The 17180-nt window shown below is 35.1% G+C and overlaps 1 protein-coding gene across 4 annotated transcripts in view; it reads right to left on the reverse strand.

Annotated features, from left to right (window-relative positions):
• The window catches only part of LOC129004722 (DNA polymerase alpha subunit B), a 176690-nt gene that overhangs the window by 1141 nt on the left and 158369 nt on the right, over positions 1-17180 (reverse strand). For all 4 annotated transcript variants that reach the window (XM_054433500.1, XM_054433346.1, XM_054433427.1 and 1 more), the window contains exons 8-9: positions 13763-13972; positions 11332-11505 (exon numbers count right to left, since the gene is read on the reverse strand). In XM_054433500.1, the coding sequence (XP_054289475.1) occupies positions 11332-11505; positions 13763-13972 (384 nt within the window). The remainder of the gene's footprint in view (positions 1-11331; positions 11506-13762; positions 13973-17180) is intronic.

Genomic DNA, 17180 nt, shown 5'->3' on the forward strand with positions numbered 1-17180 from the left:
TTGAAACCGCAGTGTTTTTTCTGGGTTGGAAGGGCAGTTAGGATGTAAACATACCAATAAATAATAAATCACCAGCCAGGCCCAGGCCCACTCAAGGTCATAGTCCCTTCCCTCTTAACCAGTTTGGAATACAATGCTCCAATTATTGCAGAAAAAATTGTGTCGCTGCCAGCCCGACCAAATGCGTGCACACACCATGACGGTTATTGGTAAAATAAATGTTATATCTTTTTACGTGTGTTCTGTGTTTTCTATTTTAAGTTTGTGACGAACATGAGAAGAGGATAAACCTGATGATGTGGCAGTTGCCAAGAAACATGAAGTTTACTAACATCAAACAAGGATATTGTAAGGTAACAAAATAATTTTATAAAAAATTGTGGAAAAAACATGAAAGTAGAGTAAAAACTACATTTCTTTGTTTAAAAACAGAAAACTGTTACAGATAATTTTCAAAGAAATTAATTCACGGTATTTTGTGTCTTGTAAATATTATATTTGATCTTAAAGACCAGATCTTCTTCGTATTTACAAGTGTCATTGTGATCAAATAGGTGTGTTATTCATTGTGATTTTTGTCAAATATAACATTCACATTCAGTTAAGTTTTAGTGCAATATAAACATGTTAATTAACACTAAATAGTATTTTACGTATCCAGGAAGCCTCATATCAACCCTATTTTATCCTGGTTAATCAGGAATTGAGTAATACAGAGGATAAGGTTGCTATGCTACCACAAAAAAAAAAAATTACTTCTCACACTTGTCAGAGAATGGTCATCAACTTAAGACAATGTTTTGAGATGACAAAAAATCACCAAAAAAACATTCGCCCTTCCAACCCCTCGGTGTTGTCAAGTGGCTGCCCCTGCCCCCCCCCATGGTCAAAATGCATACCAAATTCCAAAGCAACTGGACTTTCCCTTTCCCTACCCCCGCGTTGATTGTCAACAAGGGCACTGACCCTCACGGCCGCACGCAACCCTCACCGATCTTGCAAAAAACTCGTTTTTAGAAGTACTTCCGCCTGACCAAAAATCTAATGATTTAAAACTCCAGAACTAACGAATATATTATCTATTTGTTATCTAGAATCTAACTGAGTAGAAGTTATTTCCAGTACTTTTTAAAAACTAACGAATATGACTAATCGTTAGAATATCTATTAGTTATTCCAAAGTATGCTTAGTAGTATTAAATAAATTAATTTAAAAAATTTGAAAATCAATTTGAGTTTTAATTTGGATATTTAATTTGATCAAAACTTATCCATGAAAAAGCAAACTACAACAGTTTATTTATTAACCATAAAAATAACATATAATTTTTAAATTAGTTTTTTTCCTCCCTAAAAATAAGACATACAACATTTCAACGTTCTTAATCTGTTTTTAATCTCTTTACAATGGTTTAGGAAAAAATTGCAAATTATTATGTTTTTAGGGTCAAAAATGGGAAAACCCATTTTGACCCAACCCGTTGCCATAGTCTGAACATTCTGATTTATGAACTTGTTCAAATAACCGTAGGTTTACATGTTGTGCCAAAATCACATAACTTTAACTCTAGTTATTATCCTATCAGATATATACAGGGTGATTGATATAAGAGGGCCAGCTATTTTATTCAAAAGTTATAAGAGATATAAAAAAAATTTAAATTGTAACTGCCTTGGATTTTTATTTAACAATTTTGGTAAAATTTATAAAATAATTGTAGCCGCCATTTTCCTAATATGGCCGCCAACTTTGATTTGTCTTATGGAAGACCCTATATTTTATGATTTGTTTATGAAGTAAATGCAATTTTAAAACATTTTTATGGCATTTTTTCTCTTAAGCTACACATTTATTATTTATTATTTATTTATTATTTATTATTATTATATACAGTCTGGCTCTAGCCGCCGAGCAGATAAGCCGCACTACAGATAAGATCCGCAGTGACAGGGTTACGTGTTTGGTCGTGACTGTCGCGACATATTCCTAACGAGTTAATTAGATAATCCTATGTGTATTTCGCTGTGTGCATCGTTTAATTAATGATGTCGCCGTTTTGTGGTATCTGCAATCAAGAAGTCGTTACTGAAGAAAGTGATTGTGTTAAATGTGTTGGTGGGTGCAACAAGTTATTCCACGCGCTGTGTGTTAAGGACGATGTTCAAGGCATGAAAACGCGTTCTAATCGAGATTGGAAGTGTAAAGATTGTCGCGAGTTATTGCCCGGTACCAACACTGATTCCTACAATAAAGAATCGATTGCTAAAATGCTGAACGATTTTAAAACAGACTTTTTTCAAGAGTTGAAAACCTTCAAGAGTGAATTGTGCGAACTAACAAAGAGTGTTAGTTTTATTTCAGACAAACTTGATGAATCCATACGTGGCATGAAAGAAGTAAAGACCGAGTTTGCTGTTTTAAAAGAGGAAAACGAAGAGCTCCGTATTAAAAACATCACTCTTACAAGCAAAGTAGAGAAGCTGAATGACAAAGTGAGAAACTTGGAACAATATTCAAGAAAGAACAATGTGGAAATCAGCGGTCTTCCAGTCACCCCCAAGGAAAATGTCTTCGAGCTCGTTAAAGACGTTGGATCAGCCCTAGGGATGGAGATCGACGAGAAGGACATCTCAGCTGCCCACAGAGTACCCTCATTCAGTAAGGACCGCCATCAGCCAGTTATTGTGCAGTTTGTAAGCAGATTGACTCGGGACAACATGATTGGCAAGTTCAGAGACAAGAAAAAGATGATAGCCCATGAAGTCGAAGCGTCCTTCCCCAAAGACAGCATGTACGTGAATGAGCACCTATCTCTTGACAACAAGGTATTCCTAAAAAGTTTGAAAAATAAATGTAAGGAAATAGGTTATGAATATGCATGGTGTAGGGACGGCAAGTTTTTTGTGCGAAAGTGTCAGGATGCGAAATGCAAGAAAATCAACAATTATGATGAACTACTCAAGCTCCAATAGACCCTGTTATATTGTCATTTGCTTCAAAGTATCTATGTTACATCAGATACATTTATTTTTATTTTTTTTGTAGTTCAGCAGAATTTCCCTAACTCATAATGTTAAGTAGTGAAAATTTAGATATGAATGTTTTTTTCGACCCACAAAGTAAAAGCAATAGTTTGAATTTAATTTGTATGAATATAAGAAGTATGCGCAAAAATTTCAATAGTTTTATAGCAGAAATAAATAGTATAAATAATAGAATCCATTGTATAATACTTAGTGAAATTTGGATAGGTTCAGACGAAATTCACTTATATAACATTCCAGGCTACAAGATGTTTGCTCAGTGTAATGATACATACAGGTCGGGAGGTGTTATATGTTAAAAACTTTAATTTATTCACAAATAGACAAAATTTAATTCTTACATTAATTTTACAAATAAAATATTGATGAAAGGTCGTCGTTTGTGGGTGTGGAACCAATTATGCTGGCGGCATTTCCTTTCTGTATGGCCATGGCAATTCATTGTATTAAGTGGCTCCTTGCTTTATGGTCGCCTGTTTTTTCTATTAGCTTGCGGCCTATTTGATTTACCCAGTTCTTGCCTTCCTTGCACCATGGCCCAGCAGTTTCCACACCCAGAACGATTAATTGGTATCCTTTTGATGTAATATTAGAGTATTTTGTATGTTTTCTCTGGGTGGCCATTTCAGCTGCTGCTCCGGATTGCTTTTTTGTTTGATTTATATAACTTACTGCGTAAGTATCAGAGCAAGTGAAATCCCAGATTAGACATTGGCCCTTGCTCCAGGGGATGATTGTGGCTCCATCTGGCCGCTTCCCATCATTTCGGTCAAGACCTGTGGGTTCCAGTTGGGCTGGGATGTCAGCACACACCAAAGCTTTTTTTATCAGATTGTTAACTTCAGCGTGTCGGAAAAATCTTCCAGAACTGTTGATACAGGATAACGGGTGTAAACCTCTCTTGTCTACGATTTCACCACAGACACACTGAAATTCTCGGCAGAGATTACAACCTAATCTAAGTCCAATACTGATTTGGAAGCTTTTGTCATCCATAAACATACCAATGTTTTTTTATGGAAAGGCATGTAACCATGCTCCAGACTCTTTTTCTTTAATGGCATTCATTCTTGCTAAATCTTAAACGTTTTCAAATTTTAAATTTTCTTCTTTCTTCTTCATTACTATGTTGTCCCGCATTTATGCTGTAAGATTAGGTTTGAAGGCAGTTCATTGTAATTTTTTAAAAACTCTTCGATTCCATTAGTACAGAAAGATAACGCCAATTCGTCAACTGGTATATCAAGTATGTTGGAGACGAGTGGTGTTACTCCTGCACATGATGAAAGAAAAGTGGGCAAACTTAAATCAATGAGACTTCGTATACCAATGCCACCACGGCTTATAGGGAGACTTGCTTGTTCCATTTGCTTGGGTGTAATATTTAGGTTTAAAATATCCTTCAGGGATGAAATGATTGTATCGTCCAGAGTACTTAAAGCTTGTTGAAATAGAAATGTTGTTACACTTCTAAGTGTGTAAAGCATTTTGGGTATACCGAGGCAATTTTTCAACAAAAAATAGGCAATGTGTTTGGGTAGTGATTTAAGCCTTTCGACCATGATCTTCAAAGATTCTAAATGTTTATTCAATGGATTTTGAAATCCTTCAACACACGAAGGAGAACCTAAAAGATATAATTCTGAGGAATGTACTGTTTGAATGCCTGGAAGAACAGTTCTGAAATGTGTTTCTATGTCAGGGTCAATGATGTTTGATGTGAAAAATAACTCACACTTTTTAGGATTAATTGTTAATCCTATTTTTCTTGATTCATTTATCAGTATGTTGATGTCCTCCCATACAGTTTTCGGATCACCAGCCAATGTACCATCGTCTAAATAAAACAGTTTTAGTTTCAATTTGAGCTTGAGCAAAATTGGATGAATGGCTAGACTAAAGGTGAGTGAGCTTGTTGGATCGCCTTGTTGACAACCAACACGTGATTCAATAATTTTGTTTCCAAAAAATAATGTAGATGACAAACTGTAACATTGCCACAAAAATGGGTAAAGTTCGGGAACATTTTCTTTAATCTCTTTTAGTAAAATGTCTCTTTCAACAGAATTGAATGCATTTTTATAGTCAATTTTAACCAAAACCTTGTTGGACTCTTTTTCATTCTCAAGAAATGTTCGTGTTGCATGAATAATGGTCTCACAACCTTGCTTAGTTGCAAAACCTAATTGATAAGGTTGAAAATAGTTTTTACACTTTTCTTGAACAGCTTGACAGCATATTTTAGCTGTGAGTCTTCTAAATACACATCCAACAGCAATTGGTCTTAATCCACCATCTTTCTTGTTCAATGCACAAAGATTAGCACCATAAATAAATTTTAAAATTGAACTGTTGACCTTTCTTTCAAGCATAAAATTAACAAAATCTGTAATGCTTTTCAGCAGTTTCCCCCCCTGGTCATTTGCAGATTTAGATGTTAAGTCTTTCAAATGTTGAGGTGAAATACCATCAAAACCAGAAGAAGAACCATTAGGAAAAGAGGAGATTGAACTTTTTACTTGGGATTCTTTTGTTTTAAAAAAAAAATAGATGTTTCATTTGGAGGATCAGGTATTTGGAGGTCTCGAGACGGAGTAGGATGCATGGAAAGCAATTTGTCGTGATTTTGAGCCGTTACATCAGCAACTGTGTCATTAGAAGAAATTATTCTTACTGCTCCTTTCGTGTCGAAATCCTCAATCTTTTTCATAACTTTGTGTTCTATTGTACTTTTCTTGAATTTATTTTCTTTTATTATTGGTAGTTTTTCGTGTGATATATTTTCTTTTACTAGAAGTGTTAATGATTTTGTGTTTTGTTTTTCTGGTATTCTTAAACACTCGTATGAAAATAACATAAGGCTTAACCAAGCAGATTGTGAGTTAGTTTTGATGCACGTTGTAATACGACGTGATAATTTGTCTGCTGCCATTGGTCTTGCTCCTTTCGGGATGCGCTTCAATATGGGAACGTTTTTCTTCAGATTTGTAACTAGATTTGAAAATGCATTAAGGTCCAAATTTTCACCTATACCAGGAGTTAACCGTTCTGTTTGACTACATAGAAGGTTGGAATTTGTATTTGATGATTCATTGTTAGGGGGCAAATTAGTTATCGGTGTTAATTTGGTGGCCTCTGTTCTTCTTAAACAGTGGATTTTGTGAAGCTTTAAACCTTTCTCAGTTTTTAGGGCCTTTACACAGATATTGCAGATAAATCCTTTTTGACTTTCACATGAAGAATGAGTATTGTATAGATTTTTGGTTTGCGTAAGTACAGAGTCTGTCGACGAGTCATGAGATGTGTATGTGGGTCTGAAATATCTGGGATCTCTGTTTGTGGGGATGGAATTTGATACACCTGATGAGGTCAATTGTGACATTTTATAAAAGATTTCCAATTCAAAGAAAAGAAAAATTGAGGTTATTATAAGGTAAACATGAGCTCTGGTCTTTGCATGAAGAAGGCTGGTTCAGCTGATAAAAGAATTTTAAATAAAAATAAACCAATAATATTATTTTGAAAACAAATAAAATGAATATTTGGGGTTAGAGGTTAGATGAGTTTAAGTTGTGAGAATTATTAATGATATAGAAGTATAATGTATAAAATACTTATTAGTATAAAACCTGTCTTCTTAAAGATCTTTTTGAAACACTGTTTAAAAGCTAATTTAAAAATTATTCACTAATAATCACTGAAAATTGAAGAGCAAAATGTTTATCAACTTTATAAATTTACATCAGCTGGTTCATTCATTGGTGTTATATGTTATTTAGACAATAGTATAGATTGTAAGAAATTACAAATAAATATGACTTCAGCTGATGCCTTATTGTTACATGTTACCGTAAATAAATTTTACTTTAAGCTATTTTGCCTATATAGGCTCCAAAACATTTCAGAAAATTTGTTTATAACAGAATTAACTGATGTAATTAAAAATATGCATAACAATGTAGTCTATTTAGGCGACATCAACATAAATATTTTAGACAATAAACCTGTTGTAAATAGCTACCTCAATATACTTCATAATCAAGGTTTCACATCATTAGTTAACACCCCAACCAGAATTACTGTTACATCTAAAATTTGTATAGATCACATCTTTATTAGAAGCAAAGACATTAATAACTTTAATAGTGCAGTTTTTGATCATGGCATTACAGATCATTGTATTCTAGGACTTGTCCATAGACTGTGGTTTTCATGGAAATCTCACAGTAGTGTAACAAGCATACCTAAGTTTGATAACGATAGTATTCAAATTGATTTTGATTTAGTAAAAGATAAATTGAAAGTAGGGATGGACGGGTCCCGAAATTTCGGGAATTTTTCGGGAAAAAAATATTCCCGATTATTGGGACGGGATTACATTTGACTCGGGAATTTTTCAGGACGAGATTTGGTCCGATCGTCGGCGATTTTTCCGCTTCGCGAGTACCGATAACGCCGTTATTGCTAGCGATAGGTCCGCGAACGCAGGAGACGAAGTCATTTTGACGATTACGCCGTGACCGCGGAGTCATAACGACGATCGCGCCGTGGCCGCGATTATTGGACCGACGATCGCACCGTGACCGCGAGTCATAACGACGATCGGGCTGTGACCGCGGAGTCATACCGACAGTCACGCCGTGACCGAGGAGTCATAACGACGATCGCGCCGTGACCGCAAAGTCCTACCGACGATCACGCTGTGACCACGAGTCATACCGACGATCACGCCGTGACCGCGAGTCATACCGACGATCGCGCCGTGACCGCGGAGTCCTACCGACGATCGCGCCGTTACCGCGGAGTCATACTGACGATCATGCCGTGATGGCGGAGTCATACTGACAATCATGCCGTGATGGCGGAGTCATGCTGACGATCGAGCCGTGACCGCGAGTCATGCTGACGATCGCGCCGTGACCGCGAGTCATACCGACGATCGCGCCCGTGACCGCGAGTCATGACAACGATCGCACCGTGACCGTGGAGTCATACCGACGATAACCCCGTGACCGCGGAGTCATACCGACAATCGCGCCGTGACCGTGAGTCATACAGATGATCACCCCGTGACCCGCGAGTCACAAGTTTCTATAAGTACCTGTAAATTGTTACCCATTTTTTGGTTTTTATAGATCAGTGCCACAAATGGTAAAAATTGATTTCGTATGTCTTTTTTGGTAACTGCAGTACAGTACTTTCTCTTTATGCACAGAAAAAAATCCCATCCCGTCCCGTCCCGAAAATCGGGAAGGAAATAAAAATCCCGTCCCGTCCCGAACTAAAAATTTAATCCCGTCCATCCCTAATTGAAAGTGATTAACTGGGACATAGTATATAATGATGAAGATGTAAATAGCTGTTACTGTAAGTTTAATGATGTACTGTGCTCAGTTGTAACAAGTTGTAAAAAGGTCAACAGGCAAAGTAGAGTGCAAAAAGCTAAATCATTGAGCCCATGGATAACTCTCGATATTTTGAATGGCATTAATAGGCGCAAAAAGCTTTATAGAATTAGTAAGCGACGTTTATATGACACAACTTTCAGAAATTTCTATACTAAATTTTGTAATAATTTGAATGAGAAAATATGTATTGCAAAACAACAATATTATTCTAAACTATTATTAAACAATAACATATCACAACAATGGAAAATAATAAATAGTTTGACAGGGCAAGTGTCAGATAGGAATATTAAGAAGGTTGAATTATCAGATGGAACTTATGCAACCGACCCATCCGTTATCGTAGAGGAGATAAACAATTACCTTATCTCTGTACAAGCTGACCGTCCTAGAAGAGTTTCGACCACAAATATGCTTCCACTACGCACCTCACAACAATCATTTTTTATCGCACCAACCTCAGAAGACGAAATAAAGTTAGTAGTCAAAAGTCTAAAAAATAAAAAATCTTCAGGATATGATAATATTTCTACGCAACTACTAAAATTTGTTATAGATGACATAGTGCCAGTACTAACACATATTGTCAATAAGAGTTTTAGTCTGGGCATATTTCCCGAAAGCCTGAAATTGAGTTCCGTCGTACCAATTTTAAAAGATAAAAATTCTTCAAAACTAGACAATATAAGACCAATTAGTTTACTTTCAGTTTTTTCTAAATTATCTGAGAAGTTAATGATGTTAAGGTTGAATAAGTATTTGATGAAAATTAACTTTCTTAGCGGTAATCAATTTGGTTTTGTAAGGGGTAAATCAACTGAAGATGCTTTATTAAATGTCACAGAACAAATATTCAATAGCCTAAACTCAAATTGTAAAACATCAGGACTTTTTATTGATTTCAAAAAAGCGTTTGATTTAGTTGATCATGATATTCTCTTAGGTAAATTGGAAGCGTTGGGTATTAAGGGAACTGAGTTGTGTTGGTTCAGAAGTTTCTTAGTAGGAAGGAAACAAAAAGTAAAATGTTTAAATCATTACAGCTCTGCGAAAACAGTTGAGTCAGGTGTTCCGCAAGGGTCAGTGACCTCTGGTATTTTATTTCTAATTTTTATAAATGATTTATTGGAACTTAATTTTAAGGGGAATGTCAGTGCTTTTGCGGACGACATAGCAATATTTTACTGCAATAAAGATTCTGTAATACTTGGTGAGTCAATCAATCACGATCTCTTGTTGTTAAGACAAAGGTGCCTCCAAAACAGAATGCAAATAAATGCAAATAAAACAAAATATGTCAATTTTGATCTTTCAGGTTTTGAAATACCTTTTCCTCTCACGTATCATTCTGCTTCATGTAATTTAGTAGTCTGCGACTGCCAACCTTTAGAAAGAGTAAACAAATTTAAATATCTAGGAATTATTTTGGACGAAAAAATGAGTTTTGATCAACATATACTTAGTTTACATGCAAAATTAAGGTCTTCCATTAGAACATTTTATTTTTTAAGGAATATTTGTAGTATTGATTTGTTACGATCACTGTATTTTGCATTAATAAACTCTAGATTACAATATGGATTAATATGTTGGGGCAGAACTTATAAATATTTGATAGATAAACTGAGAACCACCCAAAACTACTTTTTACGTATAATTTTAAACAAATTCAAAACCGAATCTTCTTTCCCTCTTTATAAGCATTTAAATATTAAACCTATTCAACATCTTTTTGTTTTCAAGGTCCAGAGATTATTTTTTATAAGGAGTGGAAATGTGGTTAGTGACAATGTGTATTACAATACTAGGTATGTACGTCTAAATAATTTCAGACTACCCAAAGTCAATAAATCAATTTTTCGCCATTCCTTTGAGTATTTAGGACCGAAGTATTTTAATCAAGTTCCTTCAAACATTAAAAATCTCGCAAATCTAAAATCATTCTCCAAACAATTGAATCTCTGGCTTACTGCACAACAAAACATCGATTATTTAAGCAATGTTATCTCATAGATATGGTACCAAAGGCAAATGTAGGTCAATAGTTGCCTGTAAGAATGAAATGACTATCTACCTTTCGTTAAGTTTCCACTATTATTGTTGTTTTATTATTTATTACCTATAATTATTGTTGTTTTGTTATTTATTACCTATAATTATTGTTATTTATTATTTATAATTAGTTATTTAAGATGTTATTTAAGTGTTATTAAAGTGTGCTAGTATAATTTACAACACTTACATTGTTATTTATTTATATTTTAATTTAGTAGATACCCAAATGGCGGCATGAGAGTATTTTTAATGCATGATGCTAGACTCAAAATATGTTATAATTTATTGTATTTATTTTTCTAACTGACCGCACTACTTGAAAAGCGGCCAGTCAATTTCCAAATACTGTAAATACATGTAATAAGTTTGTTCTCAATGGAAATAAATTCATTTATTCATTATTCATTTAGGAGTTACAGCGAGTCACAACTAAGGACAAATGATTTGTGGTATACATTCTGTGTCAAGTAGCTCCTAAATTTAGTAGGTTTAGAGAGAAAATAATGAGTCTAAATAGATCATAAAATACATACAAAATATTGATTTCATTTTCCATAATGACAGATTTGAAAATAGAAAAACTGTGTATTTTATGCCTTTTTAGTATGTAGATGCAATTTTAAGACTTATTTACTCTTAGCATTTTCGCCCTAAACTTACTTGTTTAGGAGCTACATAATGCAGGATGTACAGCGCAAGTAATTTTTTTCTTAGTTGTAACACGCTGTTAATCCTAAACGAGTAGCTTTAAAAATATTCAATAAAATATATTCAAAATATTCAATGAGCTGAACTGATTGAAACACGATGGACCTGTCCAAACCTTAAATTTGATGGCACGACCAGCACATGAGGGGTTACAGGGAAACAAGCATGGATATCCCATAGCTCGGAGTCAACAGTCAGGTCCTCGCAAGGGGGTTGGAGAGGGTAGAAGCTCTGTTGCTGCAGTAGATGTGACGCCAATCGACCCAATCTATCACTGCCTCCTGGTGGACTGGAACACAACAAGGAATGTTGGATAGATATTTATCATCACAGAGAAATTGATAGCATTTCGCAAAGGAGATTACAAATAAATCATCACTATCTCCCACAACCATAACAAAATCATATGTATCCTCTGCAATTTCGAAAACATCATCATTGATGCCCACTACTGCGAGGAATTTTTCAACATCCCTGCAATTGCTAAGGTATCATCGTCTTCCACAAAGTTAAAAGAATCTGGATGACGTCAAACAAATTTCGGAAGCTATTTAGGGCCTATAGCCTTACAGCCTTATATAGGCCTGGGACCTCTACGAATGCCCACTAGCAGACCTGTTCAGTCGGCCCCCAAACATGTGCATTTTCTAATATTTCCTTAAAGCTAGAGTTCATTCTCGATTTACTGTGATTTTTGGGACCGAGACTACCTCGGTTACTGAGAATCTTGGGTAACACGGAGGTCTTTTATATTTAGTGGTTAGGGGTTATGGTACTTTATTGGGATGTGAAATGCGTGTAAAATATATGTTTTAACAATGAGTTGGAGTTATTAAAGAAAACAATAAAGCTAAAAAATGCTTAAGACGTCTTAAATCGCCTTGAAAACCATTAATTACAGTTTCATTAGATTTATGCAATGCCAACACACAGCTATATTAAATAATAAATATGGATCTTTCTAGTTTATAAAGTACTAGCAGTTACCCGTCGCGCATTGTGTAGATAAACAATGTTTTTTTGTTTTTTTCATTAAGTGTATTAATATATAAATTTTTAGACCTACCTACCAACCACCATGCACCATGCAACATACAGCAGTCCGTGTGAAAAGCATGCATTTTCTAAATTTAAACTGGCGATAGTCAGGAATTGCCCTTGTGCCGCATAATGGTGATTGCGAAAGCAAGACGCAAAGGAAATAGTCACTTGAATGCAAAGGGTAATTCGGATTAAATCATCGGTATTCTTGGGATTAAGACTATTTCTCCTTTAAACTTATCACTGATGATTGTTGCTTTGATCAAGTTTGGTGTCACTTTTTTAATCGTCAGGCTGGTTCCATTGCACAGCTTGGGTGGATTTCAGTTTCGCATTAGTATTATTGGAGATCGTTCTTTAACCTTCCAGAGGTCGCATCACGGAAGTAACCTCCAGGGATGTTTTATTTTTCACGATTATATTATTTTGAGTGGTGTCGGCAGTGTGAGTGTCACTGTACCTCACGCACCTCATTCCTGGAATCGAGTGAAGGTCAAAACTCACCCCTACTATTTTATATTTGTTAGTTTTGTAAGAGGCTGGAAGTAGCTTCCGTGTGCGCCCTGTCGATTCTCGTACAGCCTGGAGGCAACTTCCGTGTGCATTTAGTGTGTGCGTTGATTATTGCGTGTAAATAATTTCTGTAAATAATTATTTGTTTACGATTCATGACATTATTTAGTAAATATAAAGTTTTTAAACCATGAGTGAAGAAGTTAAATTTCGAATTGCAACACTCTTAGCCAGTGCTGTAAGGAAGATTCACGAATGACTTATGTACAGAGTCATTTAGTATTAAGATACCCATTATGTTAAATTACTTAAAACATCAGGTATTGTGAGTGCTATTATCTAGAACCGCATTATAGAACATTGTGGTGAAAATTAAAATTAACTTCTTGAATATATTCGTGTAAAAGATTTCTTCATATACTTTTATCAAATCAAATCAAATTACTTTTATTCCAAAAATTAAACAGTACAATAATAGAACAATATATTACATGGAATTATTCCCCCGGATAGACTGTTGATCTGTGATCGGGGGAAGAGTTCTTCTAAACCATTGTTAAGCAATATACAAAGTATTTAAAATTTGTTCGATGCTATTACCTACATCTACTAGAAATTAAAAAAGACAAACACATTTATAAATTGAATATTAGAAAGGAAACCCCTAATTTGATTTAACAAATACGAGAGTCTATAGTAATACATTAAAAAAAAAATTATAAAATGGATCCTACTAAACTAGAAGTTACTGAAAAACGGTAACAAAAACATGGTTGAATTCTGCATCAGCCGTGGCGAAAACATCTTTTTCAGTTAATGGAAAATAATTATACTGTGTAAACTGACTGTATCAGCGCCTCTGCAGCTGCCCTGTTTATGTTAGAACATTTGATAGAATAATAGTTTTATTTTATATTTATATTTTATATTTATAGATGTTAAACACAAATAACATCATGCAATATACAAGATAATCAGTTCACACAGCTTACAATGAGAGCTCTTCCTTGCTGAGGTGCATCAAGGAGTCAGTAGCAGTTACACCAAGGACAAGTCCGCTAATGTTGAGGAGGGCGGGGTCAGCCACCATGTGGAGGGGAGACGAGCTGGTAGGTCGCACACTGAGAGAGGGAGGTGTGGGGAATATGGGCAGACACGCAGCATCATGGGCACTCGATACCACAACTACCTGCGTCCATGTCCTGCAAAAAATATGATAAGCCAGACTGACAAATACCTAATCAAACAACTAGAACTGGAAGGGAACTGAACTAAAATACAAGGGCGTAGGTTTACAAGATTTATGTTGGGATAGCAAAGTAAGTGAATGGAAAGAGTTCATCCTGGCTTAAGAAACTCAACAACAATGTGCTACACTATTGTGTAATAAGTTAAACTATACAAAGGAATTCAAATGTTTTATGTATAGGTAAAATACCTATATATTAAAATTGTAGCAGTATTGTATTTTATAGTATTTCCTTGTCGAGACAGCCATGAATTGGATAGTCATAATCTAAAAATAACGATTTCCAATAATTGCCGTAGATCTATGCCTAGAATGTTGAAGACTATAAAGCAAATTTATACATTAGCCCTTTGCGATCGGAAGGCCAGCAGGAGTGGCCACAACGCAGAAGAGATAAAACAGTTTTATTGTAGGCCTAACTATTATAAAAGTGTAGCGTGTTTACGTAGTAAATGTACAAATGTTCTTTTAATGAACTTAAATGTAGGCCTACATTTAAACTTGATTAAAACTACAAATAAACATAAATCTGTCTATAGAGGAAATCACCAAAACTCAATTGTAAAACTGAACCAAAACAACAGGTGTTATGACAGCACTTGTGCCAAAACAACAGGTGTTTATTTTTGTTGTCGCCACCACAAATTTTGATAATTGATTGAAACATGAATTAATTTAGTGACTAAAATAGATTGAAGAAAAATAGTTATAGAATTGTAACAAGTGGACTGTATTTTGTTGTGTTTACATGAAAGGAATCACTTACTGTTATTTCTCAATTCTTCTTGAAATGGAATACAATATAATGTTATAATGAATTTTCTTGAATTTTGTTTGACACTTTCTTCCTACATCTTCTCTTAGTTCATTCTCATTTTGTCTTCATTTGTTTATCTTCATTCACACAGTCACATGTTTTGTTTTTAAATTTTAATTGTTGGACATCTAGTAGTTAAACTGCTTGCATTTACAGTGTTGCCAATTTTAATTAAATATTATTTTTAGATACAATGTGAATATAATTTGATAACATATGATAATTAGTAAATATTGAAATGAATTGTAATTTAAACTAATAATAATAAATTGTAAACCTAAACATTGGTTAGTGAATTTTGATTGAGTTAATAATTTAAATATGAATGAAATAAAGAAAACTGATAAATACTTAACATCTCGGCCCCCTTGAACTATTTAGTTCAACAATACATGGTAACAAATTAAACTCAAAAACAGAACTAAAATCAATGTAACTATTGAGTAACAAAAACTGAGAATAAAAAAAAATCATTAAATAACTGTTAAATAAAACTAAAGAAAAAAGATAAAGGGTTTTGAAGCTTACTTAACTTAATCTACAGGAAGAGGGGAAAGCTTCACTATAGGGCGAGTTATAAGTCCTGATCTTGTGTTAACTTCAGCAACTCTGACTATGTTGTCTTTGCCTGGGAAGACTTTGGTGATACGGCCAAGTTTCCATTGCAGAGGTGGGAGATTGTCTTCATGTATCAAAACTAAGTCGTTCACTTCTAAGTTCTTGTGAGACTTTGTCCATTTAGTGCGCTGCTGCAATGTGTATAAATATTCTTTGTGCCATCTCTTCCATATTCGTTGGGTGAAGGACTTGACTAGTTGCCATCTCTAAGCGGTTTGTTGGTATATCAGCTACATCAGTTTCAGGTAATGTTACTAAGGGTCCGCCGACAAGAAAGTGTCCCGGTGTAAGCTTCAAGTTCACCAGGCTCAGAAGAAAGTGGTGTCAGGGGTCTACTATTAAGGATAGCTTCTACTTGGCAGAGTAAGGTTGTGAATTCTTCATAGCTCAATAGACTATCACCAATTACTCTACGAAGATGTTTCTTTACACTTTGAATTGCTCGTTCCCAAAGACCTCCAAAATGGGGTGCACGAGGAGGAATAAAATGAAACTCAATGTGCTGGTCAGATAGGAATCTTTTTGTTGAATCTTGCAGAGTTAACTTGTGAAAGTTTTCTTGAAGCTGACGAGAAGCACCGATGAAGTTTCTGCCGTTGTCTGAATAGAGATGGTTGATCATTCCTCTGCGAGAGACAATCCTTTTCAATGCCGCAATGAAAGCATCAGATGTAAGATCCGTTACCATTTCAATGTGAACAGCCTTAGTGGACATGCAGATAAACAGGCATATGTAGACCTTTATCGACTGAAGTCTTCTTAGATTATGTACTTTAATGTTGATTGGACCAGCGTAATCAACAGCAGATGTAGAAAACGGTTTAGTGGGAACTACTCTGCTAGCTGGCAAGTCGCCCATGACTGAAGTTGACAGCTTAGGTTTTGTCTTATAGCATTGGACACAATGAAAAATTCGTGACTTAATAGCACTTCGAGCTGATAGTATCCAATACTTTTGGCTCAAGAGTGACTGTAATTGCAATGCACCACAGTGTAAGTATGAAATGTGATAGTGTTCTATTATAAGTCTTGTAACAAAATGACTCTTAGGTAGTAAAATCGGATGTTTGGCATTGTAGCTTATAGCTGCATGTTTTAATCTTCCTCCAAGGCGTATGAGACCAGATGAATCCAAAAATGGTGACAGCTTCTGTAGACGACTTGAAGGTGGCTTCTTATTTTGAAGAGCAACAATATCACAAGAGAAGGTTTCCTGTTGTACAAGCAAAATTATGCGATTCTTAGCTTTTTCTAGTTCCTTTAGAGAAGGTTCGGTAACTTTACTATTGAGTGAACTTTCTGATGACAACTGCTGATTGTAACATCCTTTTGAAGTCAAGATTTTAGATCTACAGCAATGATAGAACCTTAAAATCAGAGCAACAACATGTACAAGTTTTGTCCAAGAAGAATACTTTGTTAAAATCTCACAAGCTGGTACTGTGGTAATGACCAAGGAATCTACTGAAGCAGGTTTTACTTCCGGTAAAGATTCAGTTGAAGGTACTGAGAAAGAAGATTGAGGCCATTGAGTTTGTGGAGTGTTGAGCCACAAGGGTCCTGTCCACCATAGATTGTGATTGATTAGCTGGGGTGCAAGTAATCCTCCAGAACCACAATCTGCAGGATTTTGATGAGAAGCAATGTGTGACCAGATGATGGGAGTGGTAGCTTCTTGAATTTGAGCTACTCTATTTGCAACATAAGTTTTGAGTCTATATGCAGG

Source organism: Macrosteles quadrilineatus, unplaced genomic scaffold (assembly GCF_028750875.1).
Source record: "Macrosteles quadrilineatus isolate MER2022 unplaced genomic scaffold, UCM_ALF_1.0 Scaffold_1__1_contigs__length_201487025, whole genome shotgun sequence".
In the NCBI taxonomy this organism is placed as follows: Eukaryota; Metazoa; Arthropoda; class Insecta; order Hemiptera; family Cicadellidae; genus Macrosteles; species Macrosteles quadrilineatus.